Genomic DNA, 16,670 nt, shown 5'->3' on the forward strand with positions numbered 1-16,670 from the left:
CCCCATGAGTGATTCTGTTGGCATGATATGCGGTGGCAGGGACACACTAGACATTAAGAGGGCCTTCCACTTCCACTCTCTATCCAGAGATAAGGCTAGAGTTGTATGTAAAATAAGGTCCTCCGGTGCCTGTGAGGCAGAAAGAGTCTATTTTTACTGCAAGTAAGCATCAGAAAATTAGTACCAGAAACACTTTTTTTTTTTTTCAGTTTTAGAAATCACTCCATCAGTTCATGTTAGTATTAAAGGCTATTTTAAAGCAGATAAAACCAACATATTTATTTAAAAGGTGTAGAAACCTACTGAATGGAACTTGCTGTGAGATCAGAACCTGAATTAGCTGGTCCATAACTTGGCATGCTGAATTTTTCTTGCTTTGTTTCTGAGGATTGAATCAGTGCAAAAGCTTTTTGAGTGCTCAGATGTCAGGTTTGCTCCAATAGGGATTAGACAAACAAGCAAAAAGCATTCATTTTTCAGGAATTTGATGAAAATGTGTTTAGAAGAAAAACCTTGCTCTGAGTACTGTGCAACTGAACATAACGTCATTATGCCGGTGCTGGGGAACTAGAAAGTAAATGTGCCAGAGCAGGTCTGAAATAGTCCAGACCTCTTTGCAGCTGAGTGAAATGTAAGATTTAAGCAATCAAACTAGTAATGTAATTTTTATCTTAAAATAATTAGATTTCCAACTGTCTCCAGCCCCAAATAATAAGTGTAAAAGCTTTTCAAATAATTTGTTTTAATTCTTGTCTTGATTCCAACCCTCTTAAGACTTGCCTAGCTGGCTTCCTGCTTTAATAGCTGCTGGAAGTTTCTTGAACTTGTGCAGAACTACTGCACCGTTACAGTGCAGTTTTGCCATTCTCCTTGCCCCTTCAAAGCATAAGGCTTGTGGCTAGGTGGTGTAAATCTTGCCTTTATGACGTGGGAATAACCTATCCACCGTTGAAGAGCAAGCCTGACCCCCTTACATTGCACTGAACTTGAAAGCAGCACTGGTACAGTCCCGCAGCTCCAAGAGGGGGGGTGGGGATGGGAAACCAGTCACAAGGGATGAATTCAGTAGTACACCCTTGACTCTGGGGCTGGGTTCTTCACCTGGTGTATATCTGGAGGGATATTTTCTCACACAGTAGCAGCATGTAGCCCAAAAACATGGCTCTGCTGCTCATGTCTGCATTTTTCTTTATTAAGTAACTGTGCAAATGACTTAAGATATGCCTAAGCACTTAAAACTAATCACAGAGACTGAGGTAGAACAAGATTGTATACCCAGCCATCCATATGCCATCTATTTCTAACGTGTGTAAGAACATTTAATATTCCTTCACAGAACACGTAAGTCAAATGTTGCTTTTGTAGAAAAAGATTTGAAATATAAACATGTTATTTCATTGATACTTGTCCTTTTTTTCCAGCATTAGACTGCAGACACTCTAATGTTCCTCCGCTGCCTTGTGGACCAAGGCATTGAAACACCAAGGATTGTGTCTAAACGCTTTATCAATTTAATTTCTCATGTTAGCTTCATTTTCATACCTCTAAGTTTCATTTTGTGGAACTAATAGTAAAGAACTAGTAACACTTTTGGTGTTGATATATCAGCACATCAAGAGGTAAAAAGGGGTGCTTAAATTCCTAAAGCTAGATTATTTTGATTCAAAAACATTGTTAAGTCTCTCCTGCTAGTCTGTTAAGAGCAAAAGTGCACGTGGTGGAGACTGATGGTTCCAAAGCAATATAAAGGATATTGGATAAAAGTGAAGTGTCAGAAGATACTTGTTGTATTTACTTATTGTTGCTTGTACGCCTAATTTTCAAATTGACACCACAAAAATGTTTATGAAAGGTGAGCTAGGAATAATTGCAATTATGGACCCTGCATATACCTGAATTTGATTTACTGGTACAAAATCTTGGAATAACAGCCTTTACATCTTTGTGTTATTTGTTCTTTGTATCTTTGTGATATTGCTTAATAGTCATTCTTCCCCTGTATATGGTCCATGATGTGATACTTGTAGGCTTATACTATTTTGTCTCCATTTGGCAGTGGCATTCACGAGACAGTTCCATACTGAAAGATAATATCCTCAACAGCTAAAGGAACATCATGGCCTTAAGAATGCTATATATTAAATCCTTTTCCCACAATACCGTACCACGTGAGTGAAGAATCACAAAGCCTGGGATTTAAATTTGGATTCTATACAGTTATGCTGCCAGAAGAATGTGAGGCAGATTGAAATGGTTTGCTATTAACGCCATCAAAATATGTTTTCAGTGGAAGTATTGAGCAACTGAGTTTGCAATTTGTAGCAACAACCTTATGAGCAAAATGCTATATACTAAACATGTTTTATCTCTCTCCTGCTGTTTGAGAATGTGATCAGCTCTGTAGAGTTGCAGCCTGCACTTTGGTCGTCTCAGTCTCATCGGTTTCATATTTTTCAGTTCTTCTAGAAGACCTGGTTGCCTTGAAAACCTTTTAAAACATACTTTAATTTTCTCAGTGTTCTGTTAGTCCACTCATTGTAGGTTTACTTCATGCTTATCATCGCTCAGCATAATGTAAATGCCCTTCATTCCATTTTGAAAGGGATCATCATGGTTGTTCGATTGCATGAAAATAAAAACATCTTTTCCATCTGACATTTACGGTAGATGAAAACCAAACTGAAGTCTCAAATGTTGAAAGCTGCTTCCTCAAACAGTCGCAAAAAGTAGTCATGAGCAAACGAGAGCTGAAACACTTCAGTCATATTTTAGTTCCACAAATAGGTTTTGCTTTTGGTCAGGCTTCCTGTATTTTGTGATCTTGCATGTGTTCAAGAATACGCTATGAACAACAGCAGCAGTTACTTTAATTTTGTAATCATGTGGCAAAGCAGTAAAATATCTGCAATGTATTTCATGGACAAAGATTCCAAATTGTCTAACTTATTTCAACAGGCAAGCAGCCCTACAACAGGAACAGCTCCCAGGAGTCAGTCACGATTGTCTGTCTGCCCTTCCACTCAGGACATTTGTAGGTATGTGCTGAGAAAAGTATACTTTAATCCGCCTGATACGCGTTAGTTGATGTCTGTATTAAATAGTATGTAGCTCTTGCTTGTGCTTAGCACTGTTCATAATTTCATAGACTTTAGTTTTTGTTTGATCTCCTTTGTTTATGGTTTTGCTTTTCAGTCTCATGTTTTTCCAATTACAATTCATGTTCTCATTTTCATCCTTTTTTTGTGATTTCTCTCTCTCTGTTTCTTTCCACATACCCTTATCATTTCCATCCCTTTCCTTTGCTTACCGCTTCATCTAGATCTACTACCTTGCATGATTTGTCAGAAGATGAGCTTGAACATGCAACCCCTGTCATGGTGCTGACCCCTTCTAATAGGGAGTCTGGTAAGAAACAAGTAAAACGAAGGTTTAGGCGGAAAAGAGAGACTGGAGACAATGGTGAGCATACAGAAAAGGGGAAAGACCATAAATTACATCCCGAGGCTGCAAAATCCAGCTGGAATGCATCCGATTCATCATCATCCTCAGATGAGAGTCAGTGGGCTCAGGCTAGGAGGAGAGCAAGAGAAAAAGCCAGAATGTCCAGGAGAGGGAGAAGGAATAAGGGATCATGCAGTAACCAGGATGGGTCCTCAAATAATAATGCTGTTGAACTTGTCACCCTGGGGACAATGGGGAAAAAGAAGCAAGAGGTTTCTGACCCGGAAAATCCTACTTTAAATCATCGCAGAAGAAGGGTTCCAAGGCTAAAGGAATCACAGTCTTCAGCATCATCTCAGGAAGCAAGGATCTCCTCAAGAAAATGTGGAAAAAGCAAGGGGAAAAGCTACTGCAGAGATCAGCACCCTGCGTCTTCTTACCTTAGATGCAATAAAGACATGAAGGACTCCTTTGCAGAGGCAGGCTCTGGCAGTGATGCTCTGGCAGTCCCAGATAATGGAGCACCTGTTGGGGCAGGGCCCACTGTGACTGATGGTGTTCAGAAGCCTCCAGTGTTGTATGATGACTGGTCTGATGATTTAGAAGTATGCAGGTTAGTCCTCACTAAGAAAGATTTAATGTTCTTACAAGGAATTTCTCACCACCATGAGCTAAGTGCCCTTCTCTTGACCGCTTTCTGTCACTGTTTCTCAGTCATAAATTTCTAGACAGGCTGTAAGAAATAACACAGAAACCTCTGCTATGGAGAAGTTAGCATGTATCAGTTTGAAGGTACATTCCTCTTACTTAAAAACCGTAGTTCTGCAAGGAAACCATATGTTTTTCTCTGCTAAATTTTACCTTATAAAGGTGGACACAGCGTGTGCTCCAGCGGATTATGGCTGTGTTTTAAATCTGCAGCCAGAGCCAGAGAATGAGGCAGAGTGCCAGGTAGCTCAATACAATGGGATACAGAGTTTTTCATTCTGAGGTGATCAGTTCGAATCTAGCTTTGGTCCCTCTTTGTCACTTTTCATTGACTTACATGAGTAAGTTTATGGTCTTGATTCAGTGTCCTCTATAGAGCTTCCATTACCACGGCAATCTGATGGATGGTGCCTGCAAAGCAGGCTGTCCTGTTAGGCATAAGCTGTATGGTACTGTGCACTGCTGAACACCGCTACGCTGTGAACATGTAGAGGCTGTTCGGTAGCTATCACAAAGATTGGAACAATACAAAGGAAGCTTGGGCAGAATAAGTGTTAAAATAAGCTTTGAGAAAGAAAAAGTAACTCCAACAGTTCTCTCTAGTTTGGAGAAGAATTGGCGTCTGACAGTTTGATATCATTGTGGTGAAGCATGCTATCAAAAGGTGTGCATTTTTCCCTGGAAATGAGGGCAAGCTGGCTGCTTCTGAAGTAATACCTGGATTTAGAGTAGCAAACTGAGGGGAAGTGAGTTGCTTAATTTGGTGGTAAATGAAAATGTGCTGTCCCGTAAGTTTAACAGAACTGAAACAAGTACTTTTTAAAAAAAAAAAACTTGTGTGCTAGCATTGACTCTCATCTACGAAGTGTAAATGAGGATCAGACTTAGTTTCTTGATATGGTAACCAAAAACTTCTCACTTTTCTTTGCTGGGAAGAAATTTGCATGGAAATGTAAACAGTCAGAATGAGGAAGTTGGGTATACTGTGTCATGTAGTTTCACAGTATACTTCAACCTAGTAACACACTGCAAAGATCCTAGTATTAAAAAGATAAAGGATAACATGCAGACATTGTGCTTTTTCATAGCAGGAGAGAGAAGCCATTACTTAAACAGCTAGTGCCATGCACTCTTTGTTACACTTACCAAGCAAGAATGGGTGTTTCAACTGTCTGACCATTGTCTGACGTGATAGTTTAAGAGTCTTCTGAGTAAAGTCCAACTGTGTCTGTACATCAGCTTGCACAATGGGACCACGCCACAGGCTTGGGACCTCTTTACCTTAACACTACTGCTGTTTCTTTGTATTTCTGTAACTGTGTTATATGTTTTTGAAGCACTTGAAGTATGTCTGCATGGTACGATGGAGGGAGGTGCACAGATAACTACTTCAACAGCTATAGAGTTGTCTTAAGTTTCTGAACGACTAAGCCAGCATGCATTGAATATCCAGTGTAGTAGGGACAGTACCTGTATGTTAGGGACACTTAGTCATTATTAACTGAATATAAATACTCAAAAACAGAAATAAATTATTTCAGTATGAGTATTTCTGCAGGCTTGACTACACCATATTAAAAAATCTACAAGTTAAATTAAAGTCAAAGCTTTGCAACTGTCTTGTGTAGATTAATCCTCACTGCTGCCTGAGTCCATAAACTTAGACATTGCTTTCAGACAAAATGTGGGCTCCAGTCTTTTGTCTGTGTCTTCTTAACCCATTCAATTTTATTATAATAACCCAGGCACTTTTTGCAAGACTTGAAGCTTGTTCAAGGATGGAATTTTTGGATGTGCATTTCCTTGGCTCTTGTTTAGTAGAGGAAGGTTGACAGCTTTTGATAGGGGTTGTTCCAGTGCTTGCTATCCATGGAGATGCTCTTTGAATGCCTAGAGTTAAACTTGTTCTGTTGTGCCGAATTTGTCAAGAATTGTGATCTTTTCTCCATTGTCAGGGTAATGCTTTATTGTTTGCTGCCATTACTTAAGTGTATTGTAATGATGATAATGCATTGAGGAAGAATGTTACAAAATCAGTAGCGTGTTAATTTCTCATATGCGGTAAGTTATCTTACAGTTTCCAGACAGATGAAGAAAAAGGAAAACATATTGTTACTACTGTAGTTTCTGGTTTTCAGGACAGGCCTATGCACTTTGTTAACTCACAATCTGTGATATTTTTCTCTTCATATTCACAAGCTTCCTTCTTGTGAAAAAAAAAATAATTTGCATTTCAACGGTGATTTGCATGTATACAGTAACCACTTTCTGAGAGGAAATGTCCCCATCTGAGAGGAATGTCCACACACTTACCAGATTGGGTGAGTGTGTGGAAATAGAGGAATCTTAAACCTCTCCTGGTGCCAGCTATTTTGTCTCTAAGTGTTTGGGTAGGTAATTTTTATTTATTTTCTTTACTTCCTTGGGAACTACTGGCAGTGGAACACGTAAGGCTGTAAGCAGTTTCTCCTACAAGCACATAGCTGTATGAGTGGGAATGTGACAGGACACATCCTGTTCTAACATAAGCACATTAGTGACGAAGATAAAAATGTAGTACTGCGGCACAAATCAGCTAGTCTAATGCAGACCTCTTGGTCACTTCAAGTGAGACATTTCCCCTTCTAGTGTCACTGTTTCTCGGTTTCCAAAATGATGAAACAATGACATGACATTAATGATGATTTTTCCAACCCTTTCCCTGAACTAATTCATTTCTTCTTGAGTTCATTAGAAGGCAAGTTTTCTGCTTTTGTGATTATGGACAACTACATAAGTTGTGGCAGTGTGAGTTGTTATAGCACCTACTTTTGAATTATTTATGTGTGTATTTTTGAGTTTCACAAAGCAGGCTTTCAAAATCATACAGTTCCCCTTTTCCAAATCTGCCCTGTTTCTGAGATTTTCCTCATGTATATTTTACTCTGCAATTTGCCATGTGGCTTGAGGAGCAACCTTAGAAGTATCATCAAAGGTAATCTCCATGAAGATAAAAGCTGTGTTTGGGACACAATAAAGTGAATGGATTGGGAGGATTTTGTCCTATGGTTTTTCACATAAAGCCACACACACAAACAAGATGGAATTCCTCACTATGAAAATATACATATCAGAAGTATGATGCTGATTTTTTAACTCCATGATGACTCTCTATGTTGTCAGGTAAAGGAATGACATCATTAGATGATGATAATTAGAAATTACTTTTAAATAGAGCAGCACATACATGAAGACTGTTAAGAATGGCTAGAAGTAGTAAGGGAATTAATGAGGTTGGTTAAAGAAATCTGCAGAATCTAAGTATCACTTTTAAAAATCATCTTTAAAAAGCTAGAGAATCATTTGAAAGGCAGTTATAAACTTAGAAGATGATTAATATTGGTATTTCTATGTGTTAACACAATAATAGATAGGAAGAAATGGTGTACGTTGCCCCTGACAAGAGACAGTAAGATTAAGTAGTTTATCTCTGTGAAATCGAGTGTTTTAACATTTTTTCCCATAATAGTACTTTGCAGAACCTGCAAATGTGCAGGTCTTGCATGAAAAACCTTAGGTCCTCCATTATTCATGTAGTAGAGTGCTCGAGAATCGACAGGCAGAAAGCCTCTTGGGAGGGAACAAGTCTTCAGAGATTGGACTTGAGGAAAGAAGAGAAAAATAAACAGAGGATAGATGTAGGCACAAATACTACCATTGAAAGTGAATATTCATTTGAAGTATTTATGCTGAAACAGTGGAACTGGATCAAATAAATAATTGTAACTGTAACGCAGAATACACAGACTTGAAATACCATCCAGATTCCTCAAAAATCACCAAGTGAAGGATGCTGAATTGCTAGCCTGTAGTGTTTGACTGAAGAGGATGTTTAACCTGCTCCTCTCTGGGATGTTAGCATCTTCCTCAGGGTCCCAAGATGATACATTACCTCATTAGGAGACAGATCTCTGATCCTTGTCCTGCATGTTGGTGGCTCAAAAGAATTATTGTTACTGCTTACTTTCCCGCTTAAAGCCTTCTTTTTACAAGGTGACTTTTTAATAGGAATCTCCTCGTCTAGATGATGGTCTAGTGGTTCATCAGCCTTTGAAGCAGTATGAAATCCTGGTTAATTCTTTTCTTTGCCTGATGGTTCAAAGCCCCATCTGTCACCTCTTTAGCCATCTGGTTATGCAATCTCTTTTGGAAGCTCTCCATGATTTGGAACAATGCAAGAATAGCTGAAAGCAAGCAAGCATGTCTTTGTTGTGGTTAGGGTCACATACACAGGAAGAAGTGACTCCTGGTTTCTGTTTCTTTCTCTCAAAACGTGTGGTGTTTTTTGTTTGTTTGTTTGTTTGAACTACGGTCTAGTTAATGCAAATAGTTTTAATAGCACTGCTTCCTGCCAGTAAGTTTGGAGGACAGGAGGTTTGAAGGGTCCCACTATTAAATACCAAAAGATAGTATACATTCTGAATGGAGTTTAGTTATTTAAAGATTTGACTTTCACTGGGCAGGCAGAAAGAAATCTAAATCCTTTTTTAAATCACAGTCCTTAGTTTCTTAGGCTCATGTTCAGTGTAGTAAATCTTGTCTGACATGTATGCTGAGATGCAGTGACAGTGCAGCTGAGGCAGAAATTACCTGTAACTCTTTAGTTAGTTAGATATCCTGTTTATCACCTATAATGGAATATTAATAGAGGACAAGAAATGTTGACAAAATAAATGATATAGTGTGCTTTTGTTAATGTAGTTCGCTCTTGGGTCTCTTAAAATTTGGATCACGTTTAGAGAAATCAAGAGAAAGCTTTGCCTAAACTGTTATGAAATTATACTGGTGTGGTGCAACGTTTTGAAAATGTGCTTTTCTCTAGTCAGAAAAAGGCAACAGACTGTATGGTATAATGGAAGGGCAGGTTTGACAGGGAAGAGGTATACAAATTGATTACATTCGGTATGCAGAATTAATGTGCTTCATTCACACTACATTTAAATGGAGAGGAAGACCAATTTGGCATTTAGATAACTTTATGATTTAACAGTGGAATAAAATGGAAATGAGATCAGAAAAATAAAAAAAAAAAAAAGCTTGCAAAATAAAAGCAAGAGAAACATGGCATGCTAGTCAATGTAGTCAATTGCTAGGTGAACATATTTATTGATTTGTTGTTGCTGTTTAGTGATAAATTATGCAGGAACAGAGTTAGATATTTTTTCAGTTTATTTTTTACAAATGAGTTACTTATTTTCTGTGAGTTCATAAAGTGTTTGCTTTACAGTTTTAGGTTCTAGCTACGGTGTTCTGTAAGTACCATGTTAGCTGGCAGAAAGAGAAAATACCCTTTTGGGGACAGATGAACAGTTTGGTGTGGTTTTTTTTTTTAGACTACTAGACAGTAACAAGCAATTTGGGGAAATCTTCTGCAAACCTGTGGAATTATTTCCTTTTGGTCTAATTAAGATAGCCTAGGAGCACATGGTAATTCATGCTGGCAGCTATTAATCTGCACAACCAAAACCAAAGCCAGGGATGCGCTTCATCCAACATTTTTCAGCTATGCTGTTTCTCCCTGAAATAAGCTCCCTTCAGTAACAGTTAGATCTAGCTATGATATGTACCATCAAACTGGGTAACAATCTATCTTTGCATAATCATTATGAGTCCAGATATACTTTCCCGTGATGGGCAGGATTTTGACTGTGTTTTCAGTCCTTTCTCATCTAAAATAATATTATTTTTGGAATAGACATTATCCTCCTTAAGCATGTTTATATGGAGAAGCTATTTTCACATTTTACTAGGGAGATCTATTTGAAATTTGAAGGCATTTGTATTCTACATGTATACTTCCTGAAAGAAAGAAGAAAATGAGAGTCTGGGTATTGGGCACTGGCATTAATTTATTATTATGCTCTTGGTCACAGTGTGTAGAAAGTGGCAGTAAACATGTGCCAATCACAAAGCTCCTGCTAATTTTGTCACTGAAGGGATCTCCGTAAGTTCAGATAAGGAGCCTGCTTTTAAAGCAAATTTGTTCAAGAATCAGGAAAAGGCTGAGGTTGACAGGGACCTCTGGAGGTCATCTGGTTCAATCCCCCCGCTGAGCAGGGTCAGCCTAGAGCAGGTTGCACAGGATGGGATCCAGGCAGCTTCCAAATATCTCCAGAGAAGGAGACCCCACAAACTCTCTGGCAGCCTGTTCTAGTGCTCTGTCACTCTCACAGTAAGGAAGTTTCTTCTCATACTCATCCAGAACTTCCTGTGTTTCATTTTGTGCCTATTGCCTCTTGTCCTGTCACTAGGCACCACTGAAAAGAGTCTGTCCCCATCCTTTTGCAGCCTCCCTTCAGATATTTGTACACATTGATCAGATAATCTCTTAGACTTCTCTTCTCCAAGCTAAATAGGCCCAGCTCTCTCAGCCTCTCCTCCTATGACAGATACTCCTGCCCCCCAAACACATTTGTAGCCTTCCGCTGGACTCGCTCCAGGAGGTCCTTGCTCCTCTTGTACAGAACTGGACACGGTACTTCTGATGAGGCCTCACCAGGGCAGGGTAGAGGGGCAGGATCACCTCCCTCAGCCTGCTGGCAGCCCTCCTCTGAATGCCACCAAGGATCCTGTTGGCCTTCTTGGCCACAAGGGCACAATGCTGGCCCATGGTCACCCTGCTGTCCACCAGGACTCTCAGGCCGTTCTCCACAGAGGTGCTTTCCAGCAGGCCAACACCCATCCAGTGGTAGCGCTTGGGGTTATTCCTCCCTAGGTGCAGGACTATGCACTTGCACTTGTTGAACTTGATGAGGTTCCTCACTGCCCAACTCTCCAGCCTGTCCAGGTCCCTCTGAATGGCACCACAGCCCTCTGGGGTATCAGCCATTCCTCCCAGCTTAGTGTCATGAGCAAACTTGCTGAGGGTGCACACTGTTCTGTCATCCAGGTTATTGATAAGTACTCAGAACAAGACTGGACCCAGTACTGACACCACTAGCTACAGGCCTCCGCTCTGCTGAACACAACCCTCAGAGCTCTGCCATCCAGCCAATTATCAATCCACCTCACTGTCCATTCATCCGTCCCACACTTCTGAGCTTCACTATGAGAATTTTATTGGAGATAGTGTTGAAAGCCTTGCTGAAGTCAAGGTAGACAACATCCACTGCTCTCCCATCATCTAGCCAGCCAGTCATCCCATCACAGAAGGCTATCAGGTTGGTTAAGCATGATTTCCCATTGGTGAATCCATGCTGACTACTCTGGATCATCTTTTCCTCCATGTGCTTGTGATTGTGAGGCTACCTCCAGCTGTCTGTAGAAGGCTTCATCTACTTCCTCTTCCTGATGAGGTGGACTGTAGCAAACACCCACAAGGGTATGGCCTGCTCTTTAATCCTTACCCATAAGCTAAATGAGGGTAAAATACACTATGGTATATTTTTGAGAAAGTCTATGAAAGCTGTCTCCACTACCTTGCTGTAGCTAAACCCTTTGCCTATAGGCAGTGGCCAAAAGTCCTTAAAAATTGTATTGGCTGTTTGAATGGCTTCATACGGGTTGGTCTCTAATACACTGAAGGAGTTCTGGTGATGCAGGATTGCTGCAAACTTTTTCCAACCAGTGCTGTGCATAACAATGAGATTCTTATATAGCTTGAAGCACAAGGATGGCCATGCTGATTCATTCTTGTCCTTAATCAGCCTGCTTTGACAATTGTCATCTACGGAAATCAGCTGTATAGGTAATGTCATAGAGGAGTGCTTCCAACTGATTTTCACAACGCAAACAAGACTCCTGCATTTTCTACTTTGCTACAGCAGCACAGAAATTGGCCTATTTTCTTAATTACCGAAGAGTAAAGTGGATTAGTGAAAGACAGGTTAGGATAACTGCTGTTTTTCCAATGACGGCAGAGATGAGCAGCTATTCTCTTTAATGAGAGCAAGATTGTTACTTTGCATGTGAAGAAAAAGCTTCAAACCTGTTGGAATCTATTTGTATCTCTTGAAATAAGCAGCTCAGGTGGTGAGTAACCACTTTAGAGTACCTAGTGTTTCTAGATTGTAATTTTGGTTGCTGTGATTTTGCCAGACTATACAACTGTGAGGGAAATCTTAAATTTTCCATGTGAAATTTTTGCTTAACACAGATTGTAGTTGTCTTTTTAAAATGAGGTTATATAAAAAGTATTTGCATGGAAAAAACAAACAAACAAACTTAATTCCATGAGAAATGAAGGACAGTTATCCACTATATCTAGCCTTTTTTCTGAAAAAGAACTTAAGTCTGATTAGCATGTGAATGTCTACCAACTCTGCCCATCTCACTTTGTACTTCCCTTCTTGTCGTGTAATTTTTGCAATGAACATGACCAGGGTTAACAAGGGAAAATATTTCATTTTCATGGAATTAAAGAGAGTGAGACAATACAAAATTCTGAAGATGTCCAACTTTTGAGTTCTTTGTTTAGCATTGGTGTGGTGCAACCCCATCAGGCAGCTCAGCACCCCCCAGCCGCTCGCCCACCCTGCCCAGGTGGGATGGGGAGAGAAAGGGAGAGGTAGAAGTGCAAGAGCTCAGGGGCTGGGGCAAGGACAGCTCAGTGGGGAAGGCAGAAGCTGTGCAAAGCAAAGCCCGACCGGGTCCCACTGGCTGCTTCCCCCCAGCAGGCAGGTGCCAGCCGCTGCAGGCCAGCAGGGCTCCTCACGCAGAGCGGCTTCTCAGGGAGACAAACGGTGTTGCTCCCAATGCCCCCCTTCCTCCTCCTCAGCCCCAGCTGTTACCGCTGAGCGTGACACCAGGTGGTGTGGGACATCCCTTTGGGCAGCCTGGGCCAGCTGTCCTGGCTTGGTCCCCTCCAGCTCCTGGGGCACCCCTGGCCCCTCTCTGGCAGTGCAGTGTGAGGAGCTGGGAAGGCCTCACCTCTGGGCAAGCACTGCTCTGCCACAGCTGAACATCCATGTGCTGTCACCACTGTTTTCTTCAGAAGTCCAAAACACAGCATTGCGTGAGCCTCTACAAAGAAAATACAACTCTGTCCCAGCCAAAACCATGACAAGCAGCATGTTATGATTTCAAGAAGTTTCTCACTATATATATATATATCATGTATATATATGATGTCAATATGCCCTTCAGCAAAGGAGAAGGTATAACTTAAACTACTAGAAACTTCACTTACTCCTTTTACGTAGTCATTATGGTACAAAGTTTAGTATGTCACATACAATTTCTCAGTCAAGCATTATCAGTAATGCTTTCAGCATCATTTGGATATACCTTAAATATAATTAATATTTTGAACAAAATACTCCCTTGGGGGGAGGAGCTGGAAAAGTTTGGATGGGGGAAAGGTGTTTTTAGTTTGCTTTTAGTTTGACACTGTTCTAGTCTGCTAGTGATAGGCAATAAATTACATTAATCTCCCTATTGTTTTGCCTGTGACAGTTCCTTTGGGGAAGGAGATTGAGGGAGTGGTTGTGGTGAATTTAAGTATCCATAAGGATGAAACATATTTATTTACATCTCCCTATACAAATTTTATGAATTGAACAGAAACATAGTTCAGGAATTAGGTTTTCTGTGGGCAACATACAATAAATCCACAACAGTTTATATGAATTATGCAAAATTCTTCACAAAGAATGATTTTGTTTTCAATTTAACATTTTTGATTTTTGCTGAAAATGTGTTTTTCTTTTTTCTAGTTTATTGCATTATATGAACCTCCTAAGCAAGAAAACCCTTTAAATATTTTTTAATAATCTGTACGCACAATGTTGGTATAAATTTCTCATTTTGGTACATTTGTGTGCAGCAGTTGTAGAAGCAATTCTATGCTAAAGAAATGTTTACAGGGAAATTAAAGTACTGTCATATAGAACAAAAACTTAAGGGTAAGAAAGACTGCATTGTTAGAGTACATGTATAGTTTAACTAAAATTTCATAGTGAGCTTTCTTAAAAGAAAAGTACTTTGATCTCATTGAGTAGGGGTGTGTCTGTAGGTGTGTATAAAATAAAATACTTATGTCTGGCTCAGAAGATCATCTAACAGCTCTCTAAATATACTCTGTTGTCTGGTGTGCACATGATTTTTGGATGCCATGGTACTCATCTTTTCCCCTCGACAAGCAAGGCAGGCATCCTTAAAACACTAAGCTGCCAAACCTACAAAAAATATGCAGGCTCAGTGCATGACTACAAAGGGATTCTAACTAAAGGGATTCAGTCAGATAGCTGACTTCCTTCCCTCTCCTCCGTTTCCAGATAGTCAAAGGTATTGCTCTATAATGAAGGCCATTTTTCTAGGGAAGGACTAGAAAGTTGAGAAAAGCTGAGTGTGCAAGTTCTGCAGGTCTTTCTGAGCAGGTGAAACTGCAGCTATTAACCATGATCAGTGCAGTGCTACAACTTGTAAATAAATCATTATAGATTTAGCTTTTTATTATTATTTATTTATTTTTTGATTTGTAGTGGAGAGGTTTTTTTCATTCAATGCACTTCTGAAGTATATAAGCAAATGTTACTTTCAGGATGAGGTCAGGCCTGTGAAGTGTCTGCGTCATGGGTGAAAATTGTGAACAGCTGTGATTATGCAGAAATAGGCAACTAGAATGGAAGTTCTCTGCCTCCCACCTGGTTTAGATATGCTTCAGATAAGCCTGTGTTTTGTGTCCCTACCTCAGCTCTGTTTGCACAGCATATTTTTCACAACCATTTATTTACAGTTTATTTTCTGTGATTTGTGATGATTTTGATATACATAGTAAGTAAATACAACAAGGGCAAAAACACTTGAAATTCTGTTTCAGTAGTGGTCTAAGTCTATCTGGTCCAAGTCTTAAAAAAAAATAAAATTAAATTAAACAGCTAACCAACAATCTGCTTCAATAGCCGTTGGGCACCCAGGTATCTTTAAAAACTGTATTTCTGAGTTTAGGTAGCACAAATTCCTTCTAAGCTAATTTCTTCTGGATAAACAAATAATGAAGAGCTGAATTGCACCAAAGAGCATTCAAGCTAATGAAAACCGTGCCTTTGGTTATTTTATCTGGACTTTAATTCCATTAGAAGTTTTTCTCCTCATTACATATTTCATGGTTAGAAAACTAGAAGAGGTCATTAGATTATTTAGTTGGAGCTTCTGTATAATGTACGTACTTAATGTCAAGGTGTTATTTATGCATTTAGCTTGTATCTTCTGTACCACGAAAGCACAAATAGAAAGTATAATTCATGCACTGTTTTTTTATAAAACTATTTCTACTGAAGAATACTTCTATTCATTTCAAATACGCAATGTCACTTTATTTGAAGATCCCAGTGGAGTTTTAGGCTTGTATTTTAGCTCTTAAAATAATTTAAAACAATTCTGGTAAAAGTAGAAAAAAGACTCTTGGGCACCTAGTTTAGTTGTCTAATTTCTAAATAGTGTAAATGCTAAGCCTGTAAAATAAATTATGTATAGCTTGAATTTAACTGAACAGAGAATACTAGCTTTCCTTTGGGAAATAGATTTAATTTAAAAAGAAAATGTTTTTTTGTGTTAACTCTCAGCTGGGAATGCATTTGTTAGAGAAATAACTATTCAGTGTTTTGAACATTTCATTTTACTTAAGCTGTAGGTTCAAGAAGAAAACAGCATGCAGCAAGTTTCTACATAAGAACTAAGCCACTGATGTGTCTAGCTTGGCTGGGTTAGTAAAGAGAAGTCTGCAAATGGACTCCTTGTAAAATGTGTGTCTCAAATACAGAGTGTGTCCAAGATAGAAATTGTGGGTATTTTCTTCTCCCCCTGCTCCCACAGGGGTAGAAGATGCTGAAGAGCATATGAGCACCACTGCAGACCCTGAAAACCTGGCTTTTGTGTACCAGATTTCCAGAGATTCATTTTCTTGTTTTTTTTTTTTTTTTTTTTTTTTTTTCCCTCACTACGTATCTGGTGAAGCAGCTTTGTTCTGCTTTCCTGTGATTGTAGATTCATTTTCTCACGGCTCTAGGCTGTGCTGTGAAGGAGCAGCAGCTGTTTTTGATCCACAGATCTTTCATTTAAACACTGAGATGGCCTTCCCCTCCTGCTTGTAGATGTGGCAGCCTGTGTGTGCTGTAACCAGTCTTTCGCTGGGCTGCCCTAAGTGCCAGCTGCCCCTGTGGGGTGCAGAACATCGTCCTCCTTCCCTTGCCAGGCTGTTAGGAAGACTGGCTCACCACAGGGCCCTTTTTCTACCCCAGGAGCGATGTGGCTGCAGTTTTCTGTGTAAAGGGAAGAGCTGTGCCTCAGACCAGACATGCTCAGACACTTCTGCATGCACGTATCTGGGGCTGCCTTTCCTAAGTGTGCAGTTCCTAAGCTGAACGTTTTGTTTGCATGACACACAGATCTGTGCTGTTTTTATTACTTCTCTATTTTGAAGTAACATTTTACAAGCGTCAGCTTTTTCTGTCCTTCCCTTACATGCCAGTCTGTCTCTGGACATTCATGAGGGCTTGGGTGTTTTGTTATGTTTTCTGTGAGGTGTTGATGGAAGGGAGTTA

The 16,670-nt window shown here is 39.8% G+C and overlaps 1 protein-coding gene across 14 annotated transcripts in view; it reads left to right on the forward strand.

The window, feature by feature from the left end:
- MARCHF1 (membrane associated ring-CH-type finger 1) overlaps positions 1 to 16,670 on the forward strand; it is a 295,689-nt gene that overhangs the window by 254,772 nt on the left and 24,247 nt on the right. For 13 of the 14 annotated variants that reach the window (XM_072037339.1, XM_072037344.1, XM_072037340.1 and 10 more), the window contains 2 exons: positions 2,956 to 3,035; positions 3,320 to 4,054. In XM_072037339.1, the coding sequence (XP_071893440.1) occupies positions 2,956 to 3,035; positions 3,320 to 4,054 (815 nt within the window). The remainder of the gene's footprint in view (positions 1 to 2,955; positions 3,036 to 3,319; positions 4,055 to 16,670) is intronic. The other variant, XM_038178060.2, reaches the window with a different exon arrangement.

Source organism: Anas platyrhynchos, chromosome 4, assembly GCF_047663525.1.
Source record: "Anas platyrhynchos isolate ZD024472 breed Pekin duck chromosome 4, IASCAAS_PekinDuck_T2T, whole genome shotgun sequence".
NCBI lineage: Eukaryota > Metazoa > Chordata > Aves > Anseriformes > Anatidae > Anas > Anas platyrhynchos.